Source organism: Pholcus phalangioides, unplaced genomic scaffold (genome assembly GCF_987345545.1).
Source record: "Pholcus phalangioides strain wild (caught in Gottingen) unplaced genomic scaffold, Ppha-v1.0 ptg000003l_1, whole genome shotgun sequence".
In the NCBI taxonomy this organism is placed as follows: domain Eukaryota; kingdom Metazoa; phylum Arthropoda; class Arachnida; order Araneae; family Pholcidae; genus Pholcus; species Pholcus phalangioides.
The window spans coordinates 41,014,510-41,035,712 of NW_028301596.1; the positions used below are offsets into that span (position 1 = coordinate 41,014,510).

At 37.1% G+C, this 21,203-nt stretch overlaps 1 protein-coding gene across 5 annotated transcripts in view; it reads right to left on the minus strand.

Annotated features, from left to right (window-relative positions):
* Positions 1-18,706, minus strand: part of LOC149088612 (uncharacterized) — a 73,401-nt gene extending 54,695 nt beyond the window's left edge. For all 5 annotated transcript variants that reach the window (XM_089248277.1, XM_089248274.1, XM_089248276.1 and 2 more), the window contains exons 1-11: positions 18,575-18,706; positions 15,817-15,975; positions 15,553-15,714; positions 13,437-13,934; positions 13,171-13,296; positions 8,751-8,837; positions 7,675-7,746; positions 6,520-6,609; positions 6,309-6,389; positions 4,491-4,586; positions 700-768 (exon numbers count right to left, since the gene is read on the minus strand). In XM_089248277.1, the coding sequence (XP_089104403.1) occupies positions 700-768; positions 4,491-4,586; positions 6,309-6,389; positions 6,520-6,609; positions 7,675-7,746; positions 8,751-8,837; positions 13,171-13,296; positions 13,437-13,934; positions 15,553-15,714; positions 15,817-15,975; positions 18,575-18,650 (1,516 nt within the window). In that variant the 5' untranslated portion in view covers positions 18,651-18,706. The remainder of the gene's footprint in view (positions 1-699; positions 769-4,490; positions 4,587-6,308; positions 6,390-6,519; positions 6,610-7,674; positions 7,747-8,750; positions 8,838-13,170; positions 13,297-13,436; positions 13,935-15,552; positions 15,715-15,816; positions 15,976-18,574) is intronic.
* Between the last annotated feature and the right edge of the window lie 2,497 nt (positions 18,707-21,203).

The following is a 21,203-nucleotide window of genomic DNA, read 5'->3' on the forward strand; positions in this document are numbered from 1 at the left end:
TTTATCAACGGCGCTTGGGTATTCTGCATTTTCTGTAGTAGAAGAGATAAATTCATCACAAACATACATTTTAATTGTTGGAGAGTATGTATAATAACCTATTTACCACATTTACCGTAACGTATGCATACGTGGAGAAAATTTTTTTGCAAATGAATATGCACTAGGAAATAGAAGATATGCATTTTAAAAACCATATCTACTTTTTTTTTCACATAATTTTTTTAATAGGCCTACACATTTTCTCATTTTTTTTGTACATATTTCGGAATTTTTAACTATTTCAGGATTTTTTACTGCATGTTTTGGAGTTTTAATGCATATTTTGGTATTTATAAGTGCATATTTGCATATTTACGAAGCATATTTGGCTACTTTTCTGTTGCATATAATCCGGACTCTAATGATTATAATATTCTGGATGAAAATTCAAAGATAAAACTAAAATTGTTAAGAAATCTCTGAGAGGAGAAATTTAACAATTTTTTTGATACCACATTACTGTATTCAAGAAAATATGCTTATTGCTAAAATGTTGTCATTCAAATATGATGATACGTAAAGTTATTTTAAATGTTTCCTTCCCTCTTCCCAAAGTATACCATTTACTTGACTTTCTTTTAAATTTTCCAACTTGCATTTTAATTGTTTACACTCGATACATTTCTGTGGGGGAAAAAATGCAATTTTTATACTTACTCATCTTGTGAGTCTTGATATCGACACGTTTGCGTGGTCTTCTAGTACCAAAAATATTCCACCAAGGTCCTAAAAATACAGTAATAGTGACATTACATGCGTACATTATGGAATGACTGTGAATATTATAGATTTATATTGTCATATCAAATTTGTTTTCTAAAGAAATATTTCCTTTCAGCATCAAAGAAATTCGCAATCCGATCTGGAACCAGGCATTGCCTATTGTGGCCTAAATCTTCTGAACATTACACGCATTTCCCGAATCAAAATTGTCAAAAGTTAGAAAACAAAAACATTACAGTGGTGGTAACTTTAGTTTAAATCAAGCGATATTTGGCAAAAATATTTCGAATTAACCTGATAAGATGAAGTTGTGATACAAATGTCGGTTAGGATTAGATTTATTAGCATTTTATCAGGATAGAATAACTATGGTAATAAAAAAAAAATTAGTCGCTTGAGAGAGAAATCATCGCTTTGTAGCATATTTCATCGAATTTATGTAGTGGCTGTATTTGGAACGTGAGTATGCAATTTATGACATAGCAACAGCGATTTCAGAATTATATGTATACAATTATTTGAAAAAATAAATAGGAAGTGTATGTATTGAGTATACGAAGTGAACACTTAAGTCCCTGGGTCGTAAGTTAATGGCGAATCATTGATCCTAGAGGAATACTTCCAATCCATAATAACAAGAAAAAATATCCAAATAACGTGGCCCCTGGTACGCTGTTCGTATTGCAAGGAGTTGTGTTTAGTTATTGAAATAAGAATATTAACTTTTTTTACGGACACCCTGTGCTCAAATACCTAATTAGAAAGATGTTGCCCTGTCTTCCCTGGAGTCAACAAAAAGAATTCCACGTTTCTAAGTGCACTATTCACTGAGATATTATATTTGGACACAAAAACCGGAGAAAATGGAGAAAAATAACTGCGTAAACTAACAGATAAGCTGATTGTGCGGTTCTCTCTCCCTTCGTTTCAGTGATTTTTTTTTTTTTAAATTTAGACACCTCAGCGAATATTAAGCTTAGAAACGTGGATTTGTTGCTGTTAGCCCGAGGAGGGACAGAACAAAATTTAAATAGTCCCGTTTTTAGGACAGGGTGACCAAATAAAAAATATAATTATCTTCTAATAACTACAGTCGAATCTCGTTATAACGAACTCCTATAGACAGGAGAAATCACTTCGTTATAATGAAATTTCATTACAAAGGAATTCCAGGTTTTTACATTGTTCCTGTATAAACTTATCTGAGGGGATGAGAAAAGTGTTCGTTAAAACGAGAGTTTCACCATAACGATATTCGTCAAAACGGGATTTGACTGTATATATATCCATTGCAACATGGGTGACGTGTATATCTGAGGTCTACACGTTAATTGGATACTTTTTACAATACGAAGTATGCCTCTAGGATCAACGGTTCTCCAGTAAAATGCGTCAAGGGAATGAGAAGAAATCGCCCTGTATATTTACGCATATAAAATTGATGTTCTGTATACAAATCTACAATTTTAGATCAATCGTCACCAAATTTTGCATGAATACTAAACGGGTATAGGCTACTTTAAAAGTTTGTCAGAGCTGGACGAAATAAATAACTGTCGGGCAACAATGGTTCCTTGAGCCGGAAAATGACTTTTAGAATGTTTACTCTGATTACCGTGGTTCACTAGCAATGCGTTTCAGACATTCATGTGCCCTTACAATGGTATGTCACTTCTTCAATGCTGCCAGTAATAGAGTTTATTATTTTATAATGGTTTGTCACTTTTTCAATCCTCTCTGGGCGGTATTCACCGACATGGCACTTTTTTTGATAAGAGATCTACACGGATTGGTTAAATTCAGGTTTCTAACCAATCTATGTTGATCTCTTATCCAAAAATTGTAACTACAGGTTTAAACCATGTCGGTGAATACGGCCCTCGGCAATTGAAAAAACCCGGGCAGCGCAGGTTATTATAGCTAGTTGGCAATAAATTATGCTTCTTGTACATATTTTTTATTTTCCGTTGTTTATTTCCTATAAATTTCCTGAAAGGCTGCTTATTTTAAATTACGTGAAGGCAGTTTCAAAATTACAAAATACATTAGCACTTGGTTAACTCGAATTTTCCAAAATTCGAACTTTTACGTGGTCCCCAATGAGTCATCTATCTATTAATCTTTAAAAATTTGTTGTTCAACAACTGGATTTAGTCAGTTTAGCATTTTATTTATTTTTTGATGCAAAGTCTGACTTCAATGAGTCATCTATCTACTTTATTGTTAAAATTTCTTGTTTAATTCGAACTTTTTCAATACTTTCTGGGATGATTCGAAGTTATCGAAATAGTGATTTTTGTATTTGAAAATTTAGTTTGGAAAAAATTCTACATGAAGTCAGACTTTGCATCAAAAAATAAATAAAATGCTAAACTGACCAAATCCAGTTGTTGAAAAATGGATTTTTAAAGATTAATAGAAACTGGAAAATTCTGTTTTGCCTTCTCTCTCATTGGTAATTTTTTTTTTTTTTGGATCCTTCAGAAACAACTCCCCGTGTTCCACAGAGTATGCCACGAGGCTTACAAACGTAAGTAACATCAACAAACATATACTGTGCAAGAAACTCAAAATTGCAATACAGCGAAATACAAAAGAAAGGAAAAATCAGATCAGTATGTACAATAACAATATATGAATGCAATTCGAAGCGCAATATTGCACCAGTGAATGCCATATGGTATCAATGCAATGAAAAAAAAAAAAAATTATACACATACATGAATAGAAAAATATACGCCCACACATAAGTATATATATATATGCACACACATACACATGTATGTATATACACATATACATACATACATTGGTAATTTAATGCCCATTTTAATGCCCATATTGTGCCGCGGGACTGCGTATCACGTAATATCGATTGTGCTTTGCAACCTATAGATCAAAGTGTAACATTCAAAATCCGAATCTTTTTGTCGTCATTAGTACGGATTGTATCGGAAAGTTCAGTTTGTAATACGTCAGTGAGAGTATATTCCCCTGATAGTATAAGAATGATAAGAAAAATTTATGAAACAGTTTGATAACGGATGATAATGATCTATTTACGTAAATCAGGATTTGAACATGGTCAATAAATTCTGCATCGATGCTCATTCCAGAATAGTGGAATAATGTTGCAGCTACGATCAATTACATTATAGTTATAAATTATTAAAATTTAGGAAATAGTTTTTTAAGCGATGCTAAAGCTCTAATAATTGATAATTGTTATCCTATGCGAATGTTGATGATTAAGTTGCAATTTGTAGTCATTTCGCAGATGTATGATAAATTAATTGGATAATTTGGATTTTAGATAATTCGAACTTTCCCCCCCCCCTAATAACTTTGGATTTCGAGTTAACCAAGTTCGATTGCATGTGGCAGGAATAAATACATGATTTACATCATATCACGTATTATCCTATCCTACCATTATAAAAAAAATGGGGAGGAGGAACGTCTGAAATTATCGCATTAACCTACGAATGGGTTATGTAATAAGTCATATAATATATATATGGCACATTCAAGTGTTCAGAATGGAACGTGTTCGTTAGTCGACAAGTCTTGTAACTATTCTACATATTAAGCCAAACTTCCTATCCATATATTTCGAGATACATGCACTCTGCAACATCGTCATGTCAAGTTTTTGATGTTGTAAAATGATAGAAAAACAAAAAGTATATAATTAAGGCTTCTATATAAATTTTAATCTTTCTTACGTCTTAGCTCCTTCTTTTCTTTGGTGCCGTTAGTAGGAGGTGGAGTTGGAATCTTACTGGTAGTGTCGGTAATACCAAGAATATTCCACCACGGTTCTAAAGTTATAAAAAGGAATACTTATCATTAGGGCTAGAATTTTTGTGACCTGTGATATGATGACAGAATGGGTTGCATAAAAAATGCATTTATGCCCTAAAATAACTTAAAATATCCCATAAGAACCTAAAAACATGTCTATATAAATAAGCTGACCATATTTACTCGAGGAAATGGCGGGAAATCGCCAATCATTGTCCAAAATGACACCAAAAGCACACAAATGAAATTGTCAATTAATGCTCAGATCACCGAAAAATCACCAAAAAACGATGTTAAAATCTATCCTTAAAATTGTTCATTATTGCTGATATCGTCGAAAAATTGCCAATTGTGGGAAATGAAGCTAGTGAAGAGCGAGCATTAGTGGGGGTGGGGGGGGGGTTCCCTCTTTATTTTTCTGCTGAAATATGCGAAATAATGCTCTAAGATATGTAGATATGGCTTAAATTCTGAAAGTCGTGAAACAATGCCTTAAAATTGCTGAAAATCATGAAACAATGCTCTATCGCGTAAAAATAACGAAATATGCAGTCAAAGACATCCTAGCCCTACTCAAGTACAAGTACAAGTACAAGAAACAACGCCACAACACGCAAAATGCCCAACGAGGTGGCTGATGAAAAGATGTGAAGAAAAAGAGTGAAAAAGAAGAAACCCGTGACAAATATGGATGCCATATATTTCAAAAATACAGCAACCCAATTAAAAATGCAATTACAAATAATATATATACATGATAATGTATATATATATATGTATATTGTTTCATCACATCACTTGAGTGAGCCCGAGATGTAATTTAAGCATAACACCATGTAGCAATCCGTTTTAAGTGAGATGTTCTAATTTTATGAAGTAAATTTTCAGATGTTCTAATTTTTTGAAACAAAGACGAAAAATAATTTGACATTTTTTGGGACGCCATCACTCTAATTTATGCAATTTTTTTCCCACCGATATGCTCAAGAAGAATCTCTAAGAAGATTAAAAAACGCAAATCTAATAAATAAAGAACTCTCTCTCTCTCTCTCTCTCTCTCTCTCTGTTGCTGAAAAAAATTCAATAGTAAAAATCATATAGGCCTGCTGGAAGGACCTTACAGTCCCTTGGGGTTACATAGTGCATGTGATATATGTGTGTGTATTTTGCATTTTTGTCTTAGAGTAATTAATGTTTGTATTTGTATCTACTGATTTGTTGTTTGCTTAAATAAAAAAAATGAAGGTTACAGCCATATTGTAAATCAGTATGGCTGTATATCAAAGATGCTCATTATCCCTTTGAGCATCTCTTTTTAATGAAGTAGATTTTCTGATGATTTTCAGCCGGTGCAAGCTAAGAGGGTATAGGTACGGGAAAATAGGTAAAAAGTGTTCCATTGAGAAATAAACTCAACAAAACATTTGGGCTTGCCAATGTTAAAATACAGTAAGCTTTCACGAGCAGGCGAGATATCTCGTCAATGCCACTCAAAGGGTCAATAGCCTAATATAAACAAGTGCTCGCGGTGCATTTTGTATGCCAAATTTCTGTGCGAAAATGTCACTCTCAATATTAATATTCGATTTCCCCCGAATTATGGAATATATTGGTATTCAACTGGTTTTTTGCCAAACCCATTTCGGGATACTAAGAATAAAAATTATCATTCGATATAATCATAATCATTATCATATCATAATCATTCTGAAAAATTTCAAATTGAATGTTTTACTTACTCTTCGAATCTTTTGTACCTTTTTCTGGACTTTCATCTCGGGAACCACCACCCGTGAGATTGAAAATATCCCACCATGGCCCTGAAAATTAAATTATCAACTATAACAGAAGAATATAAAGCTATAGGGAAGTAAAGTTGTGAAATTTTTTAATTCTTCAATTGAAACTATTCAATGAAAAATTTCCAAATTAGTATCGTATTGATCTTACTACTTGTTTCTTTTGCATCAGTTTTCTTAGAATCTTTCTGTTTACCATCATCATCATCATCATAAAGGCCTAGGATATCCCATACTGGCTCTATGGAAAGTACAATAAAAGTCAAAATATAAGCGCCAAGAGCTATGGTACATAAGTCGCTATGTGATAAAGTCGTTTGGATCTGGAAATTCGTCTCCAACATTTCGCTTCCGGAAATTTCGTCTGCCCTGACCGTATGGCGACCAAAAGTGAGGAAGTGAGTGACTTTATGCGTGAATAAGTGTTAGTGATCATATGAGTGACCAAATGGGTGGCCTCATGAGTAAGTGAGTGTGAGTTGTGAGTGACTGCATGGTTGAGTGCATGACCATATGAATGATCAAATGAGTGACTGTGTGACCGTATGAATGGCAAAGGGAATGTGCGAGTGACCGTATTTGTAACCATGTGATTGTGCGAGTGACCGTATTAATGACCCAATGAGAGACCGTATGAATGATCAAGTGAGTGACCGTATGACTCGTGAAGTGAATGGCCGTATGAGTGGCACATTGAATGACCATATGGGTATGTGAGTGAACATATGGTCAAACACTTGATCATTCACATAACCAGTCTTATGGTCACTCACTTGGTCACTCGTCTTGATCACTAGTGCGGTCACTCACTTGGCAACTTATATGATCACTCATCCACTCACTTGGTTACTCATATGGTCACTCACCCACTTACTTGTTCACTAATACGCTCACTCACGCATTCACTTGGTCACTCACGCATTCACTTGGTCACTCACGCATTCACTTGGTCACTCACGCAATTACTTGGTCTCTCATATGGTCATTCGTCCGGTCATTAACATGATCATTCATACGGTTACTGAATTGGTAACTGATATGGTCACTCACTCATTCAGTCATACGCTCACTCACGCATTCATTTGGTCATTCATACGGTCACTTGATGATTATTCATATGGCTTCATACTGTAGTCCACCCACACACACACACACGCACGCTTCGTCACTCACACGGTCAGAGCCGACGAAATGTCCAGGTAGCAATGTAGCGGGGACGAAACGTTCCAGGGACGAAATTTCCGCAAACCAAAATCGTTTAGTCTGATTTTGCAATGATTTGGTCAAAGTCTTTTCTACGACTCACTTTTCTTTGGCGGTGTCTTTGGTGTCACATCTTTATCATCACCGAAGAGACCCAAAATATCCCAGAATGGTTCTAAAAGGGGGGGGGGGAATAACACACAGTTACACATTGTAATTGAAAATCGAACATTAAATGTTTGTGTCTATATACATTACTTTAGAATTAATATCGATTTTCTGAGTGATGTACTCTGTGATGTTACTGCCAATGGCCGAAGTTGGCCATTTTGCGAACAAGTCAGCTCAGCTGACAAGGCTAATGTCTGAAATTCGGGCTTTGGCCGGCCATTATATGTCGATTCCTACACACCCCAATATCGATCTCTGTGATTCGGGGTCATCGTCGCGTTGGCGTATTTTATTTTTTTTAATAATTATTGCCATTTATAATTAGCCATTGCAAACCGTAATGATTATGGTTAGCTATGACAACCCTAACGCGTTAAAAGGTCTCGCCGCAGATACCAACAGGCCTACAACGGTATACCATTCAATCACTACATGCATAGTTAAAGAAATGTATGGCAGGTGGCAGCACTACATATATCAAATATTACACTGAAACAAACTTCACGGAAGGTTCACATACACACTCCAATATGCGAATTCGTTAGAAGATCTGCAGAAAAATATAGACGAGGTGCATGTCTGGTTTAGTATTAGCAGCAGCAGTAGTGTGGCAACCCTAACGATCGATTTACACCTTCGAAAGGAATCTGAATACTGTAAAACTTCTCTTTTGCGGTCACCGGCCAGCGGGACCGAAAATTTCGCCCGTAAAAGAGGGGTGACCGTTTATTAGGGGTTTGAACTGCATACTTTATTGTACAAGGGGAAATAATTATTTGGCAGCAAGAGAGGGTCGACCGCATCTAAGCGGTGTCCGATAAGAGGGAATTCACTGTATCTATATCTTAGTGATCCACATATAGGAATGTATAGGGTCCACATATAGATGCTGGTCAAATTTCGATGAAAGAACGAATTTCGGACATTGACCGGATCAAGTGGATCGGCCAGTTCGCGAAGTGGCCAACATCAAGCTTTGGCAGTAACATAAGTAAATTATATTCATACGCTTCTCTTTCTCCTCAGGCGTCTTCCGTGCAGATTTTTTCGGCTTTGAACCACCTCCGAAAAGACCTAAAACATCCCACCACGGAGCTGGAAAAAAAAATTCAATGCCATGTGATAAAATATTAAAACATAATAACTTGGCTAGACAACACTTTTGTGACACGTTTGCATTTTTATGCAAGGCGTAGCGCAGAGGAGACATTTACGCATGGCCCGCGGGCCAAACGTGGCCTTCGAAGCTTTTTGTAGTGGCCTGCCGACGAAAAGGCTCAAATAGCTACAGAATGTATTAAGTTGCTGGGTAAAAAGAACCATCAATTAAATAATGTATACCAGAATTGGTGAAAGAAATAATTTCTCAAAATTGATTTTAGCAAACATTTTAGAACTAATGGAAGAAATAATTTCTTAAGTTAATTAGAAATAACTTCAGAATTAAAAAATAATAAATAATAAATTTAGAATTGAAAGAATTAATTTCAGAATTTGGACAAATAATTTCAGAATATAAAGAAATAATTTTAGAATATAAAGAAATAATTTTAGAATATAAAGAAATAATTTTAGAATATAAAGAAATAATTTTAGAATATAAAGAAATAATTTCAGAATAATTGGAAAATAATTTCAGAATAATTGGAAAATAATTTCAGAATAATTGGAAAATAATTTCAGAATAATTGGAAAATAATTTCACAATTGAAAGAAATCATTTTAGAATTGATGAGGAATAATATTATAGGATTATAGATATATAGAAGTAATTTTGGAATTATGGAAAGAAATAATTATTGAATTATAGAAAAAAATTTAGAATTTTGGAAAAAATAATTTTAAAATTGTAGAAAGAAATAATTTTAGAGCTAATGAAGGATATTTCCAAAATTAGTGAAAACGATTTGGAGAATTATTCAAGAATATTTCCCCAATTAAAAATAATGATAATAAATAATAAATAATATAATTCCTTGTAAAATATTTCCGTAACTATTAAAAAGATATTTTCAGAATTGAGAAGAATGTAGTCGGGCCCCGCTCAGCCAAATAACGCCCAGCCCGTATTATGTGATTATGCGGAGAACAAATCAGTTGCCGTTTAACACCGTTTTAGATGAATTATCAATAACAAAACTTCTGGGATAAATCAGACATAAGAGAAAAGCAAATTATATTAAATTACAACGATCACAATACATACGTACTTATACAAGAATGACGTCACTCTCCACTACATACGTGCTTACTAAGATTTTTGCTTTCATCGTGAAAGTTAAGAATTTAACTTTAATTTACCTCTGTTGAGCCCATAGAGTGCCTTATGTGCTCAACAGAGAAGAAAAATAAAATAAAACAATTAAATATACTGGAAGGCAGCTCACACAACTTCTGCCCAATCTAGAGTTTTTTCCAAGTCTTAACTATATATAAACTGAAGAGCCAAAAAAACTGGTACAGGCATGCGTATGCAAATAAAGAGATATGGGACCAATCAGAGTACGGCGCTGCGATCGGCAACACCTATATAACACAACGAGTGTCTGGCATAGTTGTTATATCGGTTACTGCTGCTACAATGGCAGGTTATCGAGATTTAAGTGAGTTTGAACGTGGTGTTATAGTCGGCGCACGAGAGATGGGACATAGCATCTCCGAGGTAGCGATGAAATTTGGATTTTCACGTACAACCATTTCACGAGTGTACCGTGAGTATCTCGGGAATCCCGTAAAAAATTAAATCTACGACATCGCTGCGGCCGGAGAAAGATCCTGCAAGAATGGGACCAACGACGACTGACGAGAATCATTAAACGTGGCAGACGTACAACCCTTCCACAAATTGCTGCAGATTTCAATGCTGGGCCATCAACAAGTGTCAGCGTGCGAACCATTCAACGAAACATCATCGATATGGGCTTTCGGAGTCAAAGGCCCACTCGTGTACCCTTGATGACTGCACGACACAAAGCTTTACGCCTCGCCTGGGCCCGACAACACCGACATTGGACTGTTGAGGACTGGAAACGTGTTGCCTGGTCTGACGAGTCTCGGTTCCAATTGCTTCGAGCTAATGGACGTGTACGGGTATGGAGAAAACCTCATGAATCCATGGACCCTACATGTTAACAGGGGACTGTTCAAGCTGGTGGAGGCTCTGTGATGGTATGGGGCGTGTGCAGTTGGTGTGATATGGGACCCCTGATAAGTCTAGATACGACTCTGACAGGTGACAGGTACGTAAGCATCCTGTCTGATTACCTGCACCCATTCATGTCCATTGTGCATCAGCAGGACAATGCGACACCCCACACGTCCAGAATTGCTACAAAGTGGCTCCAGGAACACTCTTCTGACTTTAGACACTTCCGCTGGCCACCTAAATCCCCAGACATGAACATTATTGAACATATCTGGGATGCCTTGCAACGTGCTGTTCAGAAGAGATCGCCACCCGCTCTTACTCCTACGGATTTATGGACAGCCCTGCAGGATTCATGGTGCCAATTACCTCCAGCACTACTTCAGACATTAGTCGAGTCTATGCCACGTCGTGTTGCGGCATTTCTGCAGGATCGCGGGGCCCTACACGATATTAGGCAGGTGTACCAGTTTTTTTGGCTCTTCATTGTATATTATTTCACCAAACACCGACTCTGGGCATATCACAATTTACTACAGTTGATTAGTTTGGTTGGAAATGAAGGCGCCATCTATCCGTGGTAGCCTCAAACTTTCCCGGGTTTGAACTTGTGACCATGACGGCAACCTTCACGGTGGTAGGCGAGAATTTTACCCATACAAGGATGACGTCACTCTCCGCTACCATACGAAGGTTTTAACAACTGGCTGTTGCGAAGATATATTTTGGAAAGAGAGAAAATTCAGCTGCTCCGGCGGGGAATCGCACCCCCGTCCTTTCACTTTCCGGGTGAACGCCCTAGGTGGCAGAGTCAGCAATTGTGAGCTTGAGTCTGGTCTGGCCGTCCATGTACGGTCCCTTTCAGTGTACACGAACTCCAAGGAAAGATTGAGAGATTCGGTGCTAGGGCGTTCACCCGGAAAGTGAAAGGACGCGGGTTCGATTCCCCGCAGGAGCAGTTGAATTTTCTCTCTTTCCAAAATATATCTTCGCAACAGCCTGTTGTTAAAACCTTCGAGAATCTTACCACCACGCCACGCGGGATCCAAGTCTTAACTGGCTACATAATTGCCATGATTTTCGATTGTTGCATCTGATAAAAAATATGCGCATAGCACTTGATACGCAGTTGCCGTGTTGAATTCTAATATACAATTAAGCGGGTAAAAATTTTTGAAATTATTAAATTATGCGGGAAACTTTTGCATTATCCCTATGGAAGAAATTTCGGTTCAGGAGAATTTTTTTGGAGTAAGCAAGTTATTCTCTCTCTCTCTCTCTCTCTCCCCGTTTATTCGTTACCCGATTAAGCGGAGTCGACTGTATTTCCAGAATTATTGAAATATTTTCAAAATCACAGTGAAGATTCATATTTAGTAAATAATTAAGTTCAGAATTAATAAGAATAATTATTCAATGAAAAATAAATAAATAATTATAAATTATAATAAATAAATAATAATAATAAATAAATTATAATAAATAAATAATAATAACAAATAAATTATTCAATAAAAAAATAATTTTAGGATTAATAAAAGTTCATATTTAATGGGAAAAAACAATTTTTCAGAATAAATAAAAATTAATAATTATTGGAAAAATAATTTCAGAATTATTTAAAATTTGCATTTGATTAAAATGTAGTTTCAAAGTTGATAAAAAAATAATTTTATAAATAATGAACAAATATTCTCACAAATAATGAAAACAAATTTCAGAATAAATAAAATTCTCCAAGAGCAATTTAGAGCGGGTGGGGATGGCTAGTTTGACTCGGAGCCATGAGCTCCGTTGGGCACCCACGTTACGACGTCACTGTGAATCTAAATGCCATATTATGACTGATTGGCCATCGGGCTTCGTGTAGTTTTTTGTTTTGGCCCGCAATATCTGAAAGGGTCAAGACCCCGTCATAGCGTATTGTACCCATCAATTTCCATTGAAAACCCTGCCAGAATTAATGCATGTATGTGCGGTATACCTACGTTCTCTACAAGCTCAAAGTAATGTCACCGATATACCATAAATGGTTGGTTCTTCTGACGATTTTTCATGCAAAAGTCGAAGATTTTCGAGCAATTCGCATCTGCACCATATGTAGATTCACGGTATATATACAGTACTAATTCCCCCACATACCACCTCTGAAAGGTTTTAGGTGTATAACGCAGGCTTTTACGCAAGCATCAAGACAGGGTTGCAAATTCATATTGGCGTATACAATGCGCGTCACTCTGTATATCATGTGTATTCTTTTATCAGTAAGTTTTCGTTATCTACCTGTGTTCTGGCCACCAGAAGTTTTAATTGGACTTTTAGGCTTCTTTTCCTTTGAGAGCTTGGTTTTGACGGATTTAGCGTCATCACCATCGTCACCGAAAAGGTTAAAAATGCTCCAATTGTTCTCTGCAAGGAAAAATAAAATCGAATTATAGTTTTTTTGGTGAATTATACGCCATTCATTAAAAAATAAATAACGCTTTGAATTATATCAGTTGATAATTAATTAAACATGGATCGAATAATAGTTATCAATGATTATTTACTTTTCTTATTCTTTACTCCTTCTTGTATTTTGGCTCCTGAACTTCCAGAACCTGTCTTTTTTCCTCCTGAATCTCCAGCACCTGTTATTTTTACTCCTGAATCTCCAGAACCTGCCATTTTTCCTGATATATTTCCGGTATCTGAAGGTTTGGATTTTCCCGAGCTTGACGATCCAGACGTTGAACCCGAATCGGAGGATTGTGATCCAGATGTTGAACCCGAACTTGAAGATTGCGATCCAGACGTTGAACCCGAACTTGAAGATTGTGATCCAGATGTTGAACCCGAACTTGAAGATTGCGATCCTGAGTAATATGAGCCACCGTAATAGTAATACGGATAGTCATTGTTTGGTGAGCTGGATCCTGAAGATCCAGAACCAGCAGAACCAGATATTCTACCACCAGCAGAACCAGATATTCCACCACCAGCAGAACCAGATATTCCACCACCAGCAGAACCAGATATTCCACCACCAATACCACCGCTTATAGAGTCTGAAAATATATTGATCCTTTTAATGGATTTTTTTAAACAGAAGAAACAAATATGCTGTTCTACAATAAAATTGCAAATTGAAAAAAAAAGTAACCAATTCGTATGGATTTGATGCTCCTAAAACGGAATGACGGAAATGAGAGACAAAATAAATAATTAGCTCTAGTTTTTATTTTACGATTGAGGAGAATTATAATGCAGAGTAAATGTAATGTTAAATAAAAATCCCCTCCTACCAGTAATAGCCGAGAGAAGAAAGGTATTACATAGAAGCGGTCTCTGATGTGATTTGTTTCGCTGCTGTGTAAGTGAATATTCCCACTTTACTCACGTTTTCATTGTGTATTATTACTTGTTTATAGCTTGGTGATCTCATTTTCGCGTTTTAGAGTGCCTCGAGTTTGTGTGAACTGTCCTGATAACGTTTGCTATGTTCATTTTGTATACAAATGGAGGGGGGGGGGGGAATGGGGTAACCCTCTCCTCCCTTTCCCCTTATTAATTATGATGTATTTTTGCATTAATAAATGAACTGAAAGTTAAAGTTGAAAGTCTGTCCCAGAGAAAATCTTGCGTACGCTACTCGCTATATATGTGTGTGATGAAGTAACCTCTTCGTAGTCAGAAACAAGCGATCACGCCACTGATGGAAGAAGCATATCAAAGATATTTTGGTTGTCGAATCCAAGATAAATCATGGCCACCTCATATTGTTTGCAACACTCGTGCCAGCAACTTGTGGAATTGGATTGATGGTAAATGTCGTTGAATGTTTTCTTTTTTTTGCGCTGCTTATGATTTGGAGAGAACCGAGAAATTATTCAACAGAGACTGGCTTTCTGAATAATGTCGCAAAAGGAGAAGTGGAATATAACCTATGCGACCATCCTTTTAGTCATTTGATCTGTTGCACATGGAGAAAGTGCAGCTTCTCCGGAAGCTCCAAAAGATTATCAATTGAACTGTGATGAAAGAACACGTGATGCGGGCTATTTTCCGTCAAATGATTGATTTTTTCCTGGTGATGAACGTGGTTAGAGATTTTGTCAGGACATTGCTGCCATTGAAAAAAGTATGAAGGATAAGGAGCCCGGCAATGTTAGGAGATCACTGCTTAACAAACAAGAGGGCACTCTAGTGATACAATACAAACGGCAGGCCAAGAGTAAGTGCCATCTTGAAATCGCAGTAAATTTAGTTATTTAGTAGTTTATTGTGTACTTTGGCCCATATACAGATAATTTATCATAAAAATTTCCAACAAGTGTGAAAGTTTTTCGCCAATTTCACTTTGTAACCACGAGTTGTGTATTTTATTAATTTTATTGTCCTTCTCCTAAGCAGATCATGACCCATTGCTCTGTCTCAATGAAGAGATTTTAGTAGGTGGAAAACCTGGGCCATGCTGGGAAAAAATTACATTGTCTCCAATTTTAATTAATAAAGCGGTGTGATTTAGCGGTATGGTAATATTCTGTTCCCTTAAAGTCACAGAAATGTAGCCTCATTTGAATGCATTTACAAAGACCATGGAAATTTGTTGAACACTGTAATTGAATGCACCAAATTTTCATTGAATCTATGAAGAGTAAGTACGGAAACGGGACGATTATTTACATTTTCTTCCACTTCGCCCAGAGGAGGACTTTCCTTGAGATGAAGATTTAGGAGCTCTTCCGGAAGGGATCCTGATGCCTGATGAAGAAGATCCTTCATTATAGCCTCTCCTACCTTGGTACTGTTCTTCGTCTTTCGAAGACAATCCTATTCCTCCTCTTCCTGTTTCAAGGTGGTCAATGAATTAGTAAATGGTACTGTTTAGAAGAAAGATATACCCGATAAATATTCCGGAGACAATATTTCTCTTTGAATTTCTCTCACCTTTTGATCCAAATCCTGCTTCATAATTTCCACCATATCCTCTTCCAGATGATCCTCTATTTCTTGATGATCTGGAAGAAGACGGCTTGGATCTTCTGGAATCTCTTTTGGATGACCTGTCATTGTCGCTGCCGCCACCACTAAGGAAACCAAATATACCTGGAAAAAAAAGTTTAGTATTAAAATGTTGCGTAGGGAGACCGGAGCTTGTTGGTAACCGTTAGCAGTTTATTGTTTTTGAGGGCAGGCGTGGTTTTAGTTACGACAATTTTGATTATATCTACGGAAACTACACCTATTCGGTTACATTATGGTATTTTTTCATTTCTGAATACCGAACACTCAGACGGTGAGAGTACTTGAAAGTCATCAAGTCAAGCGTTGCCAACCAGCCCCACTAGCGGGGAAGGCTGGCACCAGGGCTATCTTAAGATCATTTATATCTCTCGGAGTAGTGGGGAGGGCACTGTGTTGCTCGAGGAGTCATGGTGACGGACTTGCATCGCAGGGACCCGGGTTCGAACCCCACCGGCACCACAGTGGTGGTCGGTTGAAGTTGGTTTTCTGTGGTTCCAAATCTAAAGACGCGAATGCGAGCCAATCGAGCCAATAGAAAAGTCTCGTCACATAGAGAAATAGATATTTTACGTTACAAAGATTCCGTCATTACACTTATATTATTATTATACTCTTCGTGAGGACCAGGGTTGAAACCCTACCGTCACCACAGTGGTGGTTGGTTGAAGTTGGTTTTCTGTGGTTCCCAACACTAGAGTTGAAGTGGGTGGCCGGTCTACTGAGAGAGTGATCGAGTAAACAGTGCACGACATCGTGAGTGAGTGATCCTAGGGAATAAGTGAGCAACATAATTAGTGAATGATCTGGTGAGCAAGTGAGCATCCTCAGGGAATAAGAGCAACACAATTAGTGACTGATATACAGTGGAACTTAGGTTAAAGAGCTTAATCCGTTCCGCCAACGTGCTCGTTATCCGAATTGCTCGTTATTCGAATCAAAAATCCCCCATAGGAAATAATGGAAACTTGGATGATTCGTTCCACAATCATTCGTTCACATGAAAATGACTAATAAAAGCGTCATTCGTTCAATAATGCAACACAATAATAATATAATAAATAACACAATAATAATATAATAAATAACACAATAATAATATAATAAATAACACAATAATAATATAATAAATAACACAATAATAATATAATAAATAACACAATAATAATATAATAAATAACACAATAAAATGAAATAAATATAAAAATGCCATAAATAAACATACAATGCGATAATGTTTACAAATAAACTTACTCTAAACCAGCGGTTCTCAACCGGTGATCCGTGGAGCCCCGAAGGGCTCCGTGTGACCTTCCCAGGGGCTCCGCGGCCACTCGAGGATAATAAAATAAATCAATAAATTTGATAAACAAAAAAAAAAGAGGCCTAAAGGGTACCGCCGTATAAATAATATGCAGTCGAATCCCGTTATAACGAACGCCAAGAGACCGGAGGAATCACTTCGTTAAAATGAAATTTCGTTATAAAGGAATTCCAGGTTACCTATCATTGTCCCTATATAAACGTATTTGAAGGATTAGAAAAGTGTTCGTTAAAAAGAGATTTTCGCTATAACGGTATTCGTTAAAACGGGATTCGACTGTACTAAAAAGGGCTCCTCGAGTTAAACAGAGCTCCGCCATAGAAATTATACACTGAAAAGGGCTCAGCAAGTCAGAAAAGGTTGAGAACCGCTGCTCTAAATGAGAAGACTGTGGTTTCGTTTAGGGCAGTGATTCCCAACGTGGGCGATGGAATGTTCCGGGGGGGGCGGTAGAAGCTACGGATATAACAAAGTACCCTATGGGTTAGATTGCGTTGGGGGGTCCTCATTTCTTTATTCGTCTTCCTCAGACGAGGTCCCGTTCATAAGCTCTTGCTGTGACCCGCAATGGAGATTCATCAGTTCGCCTGTAGATATGACCATGTTCTTCCACTAATTCTTGAATGAGGGGTTCATGAACCTCCACTCCCAAGGACACAATCTCTCCTTGTTCATGCGTTAGCCCCCTCAAAGTCATGTTCAATAATACAATCAGTCCACAGTTTTTTCCAAGCACAATTGAAAAAATGCTTTAAGCGCACCTACGCGTAGTTACGATGCTACATCTAGTTTCATATCGTAAACAGTGACGTTCGTACGGGTTTTTTCGAGTTAGGCACGCTGCCCGGAGACTGTCGGGAAGCATATTACCTAAAATTTTTCACAGCACGTGTGTGGACGAAAGCGAAAAACCAGCTCAGTTGGGACAACGTGAAAATAAATAAAGTTAAAATGTTTTGCTCGTAATGCGATTCATCGATCGTTAATCGAATCAAAATTTGCCCAAAATTTTTGCTCGTTATGCGAATTGCTCGTTGACCGAACCACTCGTTAAGCGAGATTCCACTGTAATGAGCAACCTAGTGAGTGAGTGATAAAATGAGCTGGTGAGAGAGAGAGTAAGCAAGCGAGAGCAAGCTAGCTTCTAGTAACAGGCCGGTTTCCTCGCATTTTCACTTGCTCTCTCGTTCATTTTCTCATGTCGAGCTGATTCCGGTGAATTGATTGTCGGAGAAGCTTCCCCCAGCGGTGAATTTTCCGGACACGAGTGTCTGTATGCACTAACATCATAGTCTTACACCACATAAAAATTCATTGGAATAAATATTGTACAGCGTAAAATATTGGCAGTATACTTACGCAACGCATCTGCCGTTACGAGAATGAAACAGAAGAAAAAAGCGAGCAGGAAGGCCCTGCCACGCCAAAGCTTCATGATGAAGCGGTCAAGGCGATCGCTTCACAGCGTTGAAACTCTAATATATCAGTTCCTCCACTTTTATATAATTTAATGCGTCAGCCCCTCTGAAACCGCTAATTGCCTGAAGCAATTTACATCTGGAGAACAGATAAAAAAAGAAAATTGTACAGCGAGAAATTTATTCAGTGGGTTTGGAGAAAAGCAAGCAAATTCAGCTTGATGTTTTAATGAACTGGTCAAGCTGATGATATTCAATGTTGAAGAATGTAGACACAGATGCCTGGGGACTAGTTGCCGTAATTGCCTTAAGTTAAACACGTGTGACGATATATCGTGATAAAGATCTCGAGAGAAATAAACATTATTTTCTCTGCGTTCGAGAGAAATGATTCCGGAGCGGTTTGATGTTTGCTTAAACGCTAAAATTAGTGACGAATGTTCCGGGGCGAAGGCAACCAAAAGTTTCTGCGCTAACATTGATATCTATGATAATAATCATAAATTATACTGTAGCATATATTACATTAAGTTGAAAAATATGGATACTATACAGGGTGATTCAAAACTCAAGGTACAAACTTTTAGGGAAAGTAGAAAACACAAAAACAAAACAGAATCACATAGGAATGCATGACTGGAAACCCCGATGTGATGAGCTGTAGGATAAACGAAGACGAAGAAATGACAATAATGCGTGGGGGGAAAACTCTTAATTTAGCGATACTTTACACGAGGACAGTACGTGTGCACGTTAAGCTTCACAGCACGCTTCACAACGGCGACGCACTGATTGCCGAACCCTTTCAAAATTACCCTGTATTTCGCACACGTTTGCAGCTGCGACGGGTTTAGTGTCAGAGTCAACGGGCGTCTCGTAGACCATGGTCCCCCACAAGAAGAAATCCAAGCTGAATATCGCTAAACAAAGAGCTGGCCTGTCATTTCTGCATCTTCATTCATCCTCCAGCTGATCGGATTGGGGTTTCCGGTCATACATTCCTATGAGATTATGTTTTGTTCTTGTGTTTTCTACATCTCCTAAAAGTTTGTATGTTGAGTTTGGAATTACCCTGTGTACAGAATGCATAGCAAACAAGGGGTATGACAGTTTACAGGCGAACCGTTGATCCCAGCGGTATACTTTCAATTTAAAAAGTTTCCAAATAACGTGTAGTACGCCCTACTCAGATGTCACTCATGTTTGAAAGGCTTGTATAGCTAGCTATTAAAATAACAAATTATTAACTTTTTATACAGTTCCCGTGTACCCTAAAACCCAATTAAAAAGTTTTTGCCCAGTCTCTCCTGATGCCAACAAAAATATTAAACCAAGTTCATTGCATCAAATGTGCAATGAATTTGATTGATGGCTTATTTGATTTCCCACTTCTGAAACATGATTTTTTTTTTGGTGTTCTATACTTGGTTTCTTTTCGTTGCTTTGCGTTAATTATACGGTCGACGTTCGATATAACGACCCCTTTCATCCCGTCAAAAACAGACGTTGTATTGGCAGGGAGTTATTTCGAAATTAAAGCACATACAAGTATGATACTCGTTATAAAGTATGACAACGTTCGGAACTGATCCTCCGATCGTTGTAATGGAATGTTGGTTATTACTTGGGTCGTAATAAAGAGCCTCGACTGTATCAAGGTTTAAATCAAGGTATTTGTATTTGTATTTGTATTTTAGTGCCTAAAACTTAATTCATTTACTGCCTTAAACATGAATTTTTTATTGTGTTTTAATCTTTGTTTTTTTTTGGAGGCCTAATCTTTTGTTTTTGGTATCGTGATCTTTTTTTTGGGCATTTTATGCGTAACGTTTTCTTCGTGTCCTCAATTTTTCGGTGTCCCATCAATATTTTTTGCGTAGATTTTTTGGTATCCTATTACAGTGGACGGTCGTTATAGCAATTCCACGTTATTGCGACCATTCCACGTTATTGCGACCATTCCATTACAACAACAGGTGTGGTTAATTTCCAAATGCTATAATGATATACTTATATATTTTTTCCCTTTTGATATAACGTATGTTTTCGATGGAACGATAGGGGGTCGTTATAACGAGCATCGACTGTATAAGGAAAACCTTTGGTTAACCCCATCGCCATCATTTTTGTAACTTCACTTACCACTCTGTTTCATTTTCTCACATCGGGTGGCTCACTTCCACTTCCCACGTGATTAATTTTTTTAAATTTTATTTTAAATTTCATTGCATGATTTTTTTTTTCACTTGATATCTCGATAGGAAAATATAGAGGCAAGTGAACGTATTTTGCTGTATGTAGCAAAAAAGAAGTGCAGACTTTGGCCGTAATATAGTGGTTTCGTAAGTGGAACGTACATTTTGTAATATGTATTTATAATTGTGTTCTTTTTACACATTTTTATTGCAATATTGTAACAAAATGAAATAATTCGCTTCAATTCCATTAATATAACACACAATTTTCTGGAGAAGCAGAACTTTGATTTTTTAAAACTGTCGATACAACGACCTCTCAATATAACGTCCGTATCTCATGGAACGAGGGGGGGGGGTCGCGCGCGCGTGTTA